General features: G+C 44.6%; 1 protein-coding gene across 1 annotated transcript in view; it reads left to right on the top strand.

Moving 5' to 3' along the window:
• LOC136832859 (dynein axonemal heavy chain 5-like) overlaps window positions 1-7,500 on the top strand; it is a 401,416-nt gene that overhangs the window by 182,093 nt on the left and 211,823 nt on the right. Inside the window, 2 exon segments of the mRNA XM_067094521.1 lie at window positions 5,886-5,890; window positions 7,371-7,500. The exon segment at window positions 7,371-7,500 is cut by the window's right edge and continues 43 nt beyond it. Of these exon segments, the coding sequence (XP_066950622.1) occupies window positions 5,886-5,890; window positions 7,371-7,500 (135 nt within the window).

The following is a 7,500-nucleotide window of genomic DNA, read 5'->3' as shown; positions in this document are numbered from 1 at the left end:
CTCGAGAGACAGTGTGCGTGTGATATTCCCTTGTCATCCTTCGCCAGAAACCCGCTTCCCCTAAGGTAAAGTGCGAGTAAAGACTTTTCAGTACGACAGTTTGCCCTTTAGAAAGTTATTGGGGTGCCAGTATTTCACATCTGTCCTTGTGCCAGTTTATCCAGTGACATTTCCAGTGCCCTGTGTTCAAGTGTAAAGTGGTCATTCATTCCCCGAGTCCTTGGCACCCTCAGTGCAGACTTGAGTTATATTTTGTGTTATATTGTTCCTTTACTGGCGTGTAATGTGTAAATCTCTCTTGCAGAGGGACCTATTTGCAGTGGACTCATCTTGGACTGTGCCTTGCCCTTAGTCAAGACTCCAGTAGAAGGATCTTCAGGCATTGCAAGCCCTTTAATAATTTACTTACCCATTTTCCCTTCTAATGCTTTCTTTTGTAAATATAATTCCTTAATATATCCCAAGTGTTTACATAATATTTCCTTATGAAATAGATCCTTCAGCTCCTAAAATCATGCCTTGTTCTTTTTTTTTAAGATTTCCTTTTACGCAAGTCAGAACTCCAAGGCCAATTAAATAAAGTTTCCGTTGCCGGCCTGTATAAATACCCTAAACCCAGGAAAATACGTAAAAATGGCGACCTTCCCATAGATCTCGTTTAGCAGTTGAATTTTCCCCTATATTGTTGCTTTATGTGCATTTGCAACTCACCAGGTCAGCGATTAGCAAAGCTAAGCTGGGTGAGAGACAAATTTCGAACTTGTTATCAAGAGCACAGACCAAGAGATTTCCACGTAAGTAATGTGTTTATCTTAGCAAAATTTTTCTTACAATCGTGACTGCTCCTAGGAATTAGTAATAGGGATGCATGTATTCACTGAGAGAAGAGAACCGCCGTATTAGATTCGTTATGCATGCCTTCCAGGATAGGTAGTTAGGAAATAACCAGTGCTAACCATTCTTTGCTTCGAGGAATTATGCGAAATTCCTGTTTTAAAATCTTTGCCATATTTTTTGCTTCGAGGAATAGTGCGAAATTCCTCCGTGTTAAATTTTACTTTGCATTTCGGATTAGTGAATTATTTGGGCATGAATAAATTCCCACGTGGGACAAGACGAAATCAGCTCGCATTGCTCTCTCTCAGAATAGCTAGAATTTAAACTAGGTATTAGGAAAGCGAAATCTGAACTCCACTTCTAGGGAAATTACAAGGTCACTTTTACTATCATCCTCTCATCCAGGGAAATTCCCCGGAGTCCCAGATGGTCTATAAATAGGCGGTTCATTCACACGGAGTCTAAAATTAACTCCGGTGAGCGTCAGACAACCTTCACCCCAACCCACCCCACCCCCTGCCCCCGTGTGTACCCTCTTTTTCATTCATTCCCGTGAGTAGTTTGTTGTTTTAGACTGTCCCTACTTGAGCCACTCTCAGCAAAATTCTTTTTTTTTGGGGGGAGGGGGGCTTATCCCGTTAGTAATTTCTAAGTCCTAAGGGACAAATCGTATTTCCAAGTCTTACGAGACCAACCCAATTTCTCAGTCCTGAGGGACGGATCACAATTCAAGTCTCAAGAGACTCCACTAAAAATTCTACATCGCGAGAGGTGAGAATTTCTAATTCCAATGGGAAAACCAAAATCAAGTCCTTTTGAGACATTATATTAGTGTATTTCACACACATCTAAGCCCTTACAGGACTGATCATTCCAGTTCATTAGAACAACACCTTAATTTCACGCTACAGCCGGCCAAGTCCGAGCATGACATAAAATCCAGTTACGTCTTCCGAGAAGCATATGAAAATTCGTTCGCCATGAACAACCACATCTTACTCAGACATATTAAATCTTAACAAAGTCTCCTCAGACTTACTGATCAATTGTCTTATTCAGACAGATCTGTTCTCCTTCAGTCTGAACAACTGAGTGTTTCAGATTCCTGCAATTGAGTCTTTTCAGACAACCTGAGTCTTCTCAGACATATTTGATTTGCTAGAGGGTCCAGTCCATATAACCATTATTTCAAGATGGCTACTGCCAGAGCCCAACAAAATGAGGACTTCAAATTCTACATGTCTGCTGGAAAGGACATGGGACTATCAGGGCAAGCTCTGAGAGACTGGGTTCAAGAGGGAGTGGATGATGCCAAGGTGGAAAGAGAGCTAGAACGTCAAGAGAGAGAGAGAGAAAGAAAGAATCGCCCAGGAGAAAGAAAGAATCGCCCAAGAGAAAAGAGAGGAGAAAGAACGGGAAGAGAGGGAGAAAGAACGTCACGAGAGGGAGCTAGAGAGAATTGCCCAAGAGAGAAGAGAGGAGAAAGAACGGGAAGAGAGGGAGAAAGAAAGAATCGCCCAAGAGAAAAGAGAGGAGAAAGAACAGGAAGAGAGGGAGAAAGAATGGCAGGAGCGAGAGCAGTAGCGTGCCCATGACCTCCAGATGTTAGAACGACAGAACAGGCCCCCCCCCTGCGGCGGGAATGAGTGCCCTCAGCCACACTCACTCGTTCATGCCAAAATGGACAGAGGCTGAACCTGAAGTATGGCTTAAGAGAGCTGAAAGAGTCCTGGAGTGCTGCGCCCTCTCCCCGCGGAACTCTCCCTTGTTCTAACTAAATTCCTGGGAGGGAAGGCACTCGTTGCCTATCACGCCCTTTCAGCAGAGGGTAGGGGAAACTGGGAAGCTGTACGCCAAGCAGTTACCAAGGCATACAAGATTACCCCCGAGCGGTGGAGGAGATGTTGGAGAGAGCAGCCAAGAGAAGCAGACCAGACTTGGTCTGATTGGGCGTACCATTCTGAGCGGGTGTTGGCAAAGTGGTTCGAGTCCAAAGGAGCCACTAGCCCCTCCTGTCCTCGGCACCCATGTAGTAGAAAAAGCCACAGCAGCACTCACCGAGTGTTGCCGGATAGCAGACATGTGGGAGACTCACCACCCTCAGGATGGATCCATGGGGCAGAAGATAAATCCCCCGTCCCTCCTCGGAGGATCAAATTCCCATAAGAATGGGAACTCGGGCAAGCCCCTAACTTGCCATTATTGCAAGAAGAAGGGGCATATCTCTGATCAGTTAAGAAACAAGAAAACAGCGCCCCTTTCTCCCGGAAAGCCACCCAATAACTCACCTGCGCCCTTCACAGGGGCAGAGCGGAAAGACTTTAGCCAAACTTTTTGCACAGCGTGCAAGGTTTATGGCCATTCTCCCTCAGGGGAGAAATGCCCTAACAATAATAAATCAAATACTCCCGCAGTTGCCTTGGCCATCACAAATTCCAAGTCCTTCGGCCCTCCCGCCAAAGGCCCCATATATGTGGCCCCTCCCCAAGGCAGCTACCCTGTGCACCGACTCAAGGCATTCGATGACTTAGGTGCGCAAATTTCCCTCATACGAAGGGACAGAGTTCCCTATGGAGCTATTGTCAACAGACGAAAACTCATCACGATCGAGGGAGTATATCAATTTAAAATGATACTCCCTACAGTCCACTTGAGAGTCATAAGACCTCATCAATCAAAGATTTGCAATCCTGCAGTAGCAAGCCATCTTCCTGGAGGCTATGACGTCATCCTGGGACAGGACTTTCAGTCCCCACAGAAATCACGACAATCCAGGGGTCCACATTCCCCAATTCATTCCTCAGGCCCGAGAAATCCTCCACTGCCTGTTCCCCAGTCAAGACTTGCACCCCTGGGTACCATAAGGACGTGAAGTCCCTACCAGTGCCACCTGAGTGCGATGTACAGTGGTCCCCTTGATCGGTTCCCGATCCTATTCCAGTGCCCGGCCCTGCCTCAGTGCCAGTGCCAGGGCCCCAATCAGATCTCTTTCCAGTGTCACTTGCATGCACCGAGCAATGCCAAGCTCCGTCCATCCTGACCGACGAGCACAAGAAACCTATGATAGTGCCTGACCCTGCCTTAGTGGCAGTGCCAGAGCACAACCCCGATCTCCATTCAAGGGATCCAACTCAGGACCCCCTCTCTTCTCCCAGCCTGGCACCTCTACCAGCATCGGTACGAGAGATGGTTCCTCTCGACCACAGCAGAAGTTCACCTAAAGGTGCTGCCTTGCAACCCATGCCTGAGCTGGTCATTGATACCTGTGAGTCGTCCATGCCGATGCCGAGCGTTACAGCTCTCGCCCCGCCACAGATACCCTCGCAAGTCAGGATTCTGCCATATCTCACTTGGCCAATGGACTCCAAGAGCTGAGACGGATCAGGGTAGAACTAGCGAAGAAAACTCCTGCGTCAGCTGTCGCAGCAGCTGGCCCAGGTGGCACTCCTTGCCACCCTCTGGCCTCGGGCCCTCCGATTCCCCAACCGACTGTCCAAGTAGGAGAGGTTCGCGGCGGGATTACCATGGGCGTGGGAATTTCCAGGTAGTCTACAAAGAGCTCTAGAGCCCTCCTGGCACCTGTGCCACCATTTCATCTTTCGAAAGTCTTGGCACCTCTAATCCAGAAGAGGATGCCAAGGCCCACCACTATCTTCTTCCATTCCTCTGGAACTTCTATACCTTATTCTCTATTAATCTTTTCTTAAATTATCACCACAAGAGGCAATTAAATACAGGATACCATTCCCCTCAAAATGCATAGATCATTGAGAATAACAGAGTGGGAAGTGGCACGCCCTTGCGCCCCTACCTTGGCACAGGGCATGCGTATCGGCTCTTCCTGTAGGAGTCACACCCTTTGGGTTCCCTTTTCCAGCCCTGGGGCTGAGAGATAGTGTGGGCCGTAATTTATAGGCGAAGGACGATAAATTCCCGCATAACACAATAAATACCTCACTTTATTACCAGTGGCTCTTCTGCCAACACCATTTACTCTTTTATTTATTTACTTATTTTTCCTGTCCTTGTGGTTTTAAATGCCACCTTCTTAAAATCCGAGAGACGTGTCCCGCCTTTAGTACGTGGTCACGCTTTCATTCGTAACATCCTGTTCATTGTCCTTTTGTTATTTTTTTTTCTTCCTTCTAAGAACTCTATTTTGTCCCAGACCCCTCGTCTTTTGTCTGCTTATCCCATCATAACATTGAGCGAGTATCTGTTTATAGCCTGTACCCGAGTTATGAACAGTGGACGCATAAAATTAGCATGGTTTAAAGTTAATGAATTAAAACTCGCGAATATTCTCGCTCGCCCACAACTGTCAAAATCCCCAGTGTAAGTTGTCAGCCATCAACTGTTGAGTTGGAGATGCTTTGAACTATTAGCTAAGCAATTACCAATGCAAATTATGTATCGTCATTGCAATATCACGTAAAGGAGATGTCATTTACAAAAATAAATGCTGTGTTATCATTTACACTGCCTCTTCCAAGGCATACTAACTGCATACCTTGTTTATTAAGAATTAAGGAACTTATATATATGTAATTTAATTCTTAAATTTTGCCACCCGCCTAAAAATGATCTTATCCTCGTAATCCTAAAGTAACGTATACTGTAAATTTGAAGAGATTAATGTGCCATGTTAAAGTAGTTTAATATTAATGTGTTGGAAGTATATAAAGTAAAGCTTCTTTCCATTTTGTGTGGGGATAAAGTAAAGTAAAAGTTTTCCCATTTCTTGTTGGGAGAAAAGTAAAGTAAAGCAGCTGTGCCGACTTCTTGAGTATCAACATACAAGCCTGAATGAAGGCTCGTATGTTATCTTCCATGGGGAGCTATTATAATTTACAAGAAGTCGCTGCACAGCACGCCCCCCATCCCCCACAACCTAATTTACCCATTGTTTATTGAGAGTAGAGTTGTCGCTGCATGGCCGGTCCTAGTTGACCTAGATGTTAGAACAAAGTTATCAACATTTCGATCTGTCCCTCTCTTTACCTGAAACAGATATTGAGATGACACGGGTAAAAAGGCAAAGATACGAGGCCTGGTGCTTCTCCCTTAAGCAGCTTAGCCCAACTAAGCTGCTTAAAACAACCTTTTAAAGGCAGATTAAGCTGCTGAATTGTCTTACCGTCTGCAGGATACTGGGGAAGAGGCAACACTATGGCAAATGACACATCGTTTGTACACGGCTCAAATTATCGGCAGGCGTTTGCACGCGGCCATGTACGCACAGCCAGAGCCTTAAAAGGGAAAGACAGGAGACGTGCAGGGGCAGTAGACGTGCAGTAGGGGTAGAAGTACAGTGGCAGTAGAAGGCCAGTAGCCACACATGCGGGCGAGTGATACATTTGCTGAGAGGCCTTCATTCACCCCCCCACCCCAGATCCGACTCCAGACGACAGTCATCCTCGAGAGACAGTGTGCATGTGATCGTCCCTTGTCATCCTTCGCAAGAGACCCGCTTCCCCTAAGGTAAAGTGCGAGTAAAGACTTTTCAGTACGACAGTTTGCCCTTTAGAAAGTTATTGGGGTGCCAGTATTTCACCTCTGTCCTTGTGCCAGTTTATCCAGTGACATTTCCAGTGCCCTGTGTTCAAGTGTAAAGTGGTCATTCCCCGAGTCCTTAGCACGTGGCCCTGAAAGGAAATTGGTTGGCCAGTATCTTTTTCTTTGACTCATTATATTATCTCTCTCTCACATTTCATTGCTCAAGTATTTTCTTGTCTCGTCAACTTAAAAAGGGTATCTACATCCCATGTGTAATTCCTTGATGCTGTATAGTGTAATTCTCACCCCTTGCTAGAAAATGAGTAGAGTAAAAGATCTCCCCCAAATTCTTGCATTTATTCAATTACAGAGAGCATATCATCTCAGTGTTATTCTTGCCTGGAATCGTTTCATTCCAGGAGTGTTATCGATGCCGTTACCAGTATAGCCGTGTGTCTGTGTTCCTGATTGCCTGTGATTTCCCTCCCTACCGGCCGATAGAATTATTGCCTAATTGGCTCACAGATCCACTTGCTTGTGGCCAGTATTTGTAATTGTAATGTGTTATCCAGTTCACTCAGTCATTGCTGTTGTGTAAATTCCCAACTTACTTTAGTGAAAGTGTTCAGTTTCCTTGGTAATTTCTTCCATGTTGTGATTGTAAATAATAAATTACTGTTAAGAAAACCATCTTCACTTGGCGACCTACCATTTCTTTGTTAACTTTGCATTTCTTTAGTAATAGGCTTACGAGGGGTTTTCTTGTAAGGATGAGTTGTTACTTCAAGGCCCAGTACTCACAACACCCCCTGTAAGTCCGTAATAATAATATATAGCTATCTATCTATCTATCTATCTATCTATCTATTTATAGATAATATATATATATATATATATATCTATATATATATATATATATATATATATATATATATATATATATATATATATATATATATATATATATATATATATATACAGGGAATAATTTCTTTATATGATTCGTTCTTTTTTCGATGTTCTTTCCATAATGTTAGTGCCGGAACAATGTGCGATCTGTGATGGACTTTGACTGGCTTCGTCAAATTAGAATCTATTTCCGTGAGGACATAGACAAAACTAACATCGCTCTCACTGACGTGACCTTCCAGTACCAGAACGAGTTCG

The sequence above is a fragment of the Macrobrachium rosenbergii genome, chromosome 50 (genome assembly GCF_040412425.1).
Source record: "Macrobrachium rosenbergii isolate ZJJX-2024 chromosome 50, ASM4041242v1, whole genome shotgun sequence".
Taxonomy (NCBI): domain Eukaryota; kingdom Metazoa; phylum Arthropoda; class Malacostraca; order Decapoda; family Palaemonidae; genus Macrobrachium; species Macrobrachium rosenbergii.
This window is presented reverse-complemented; position numbering and strand designations above follow the sequence as displayed.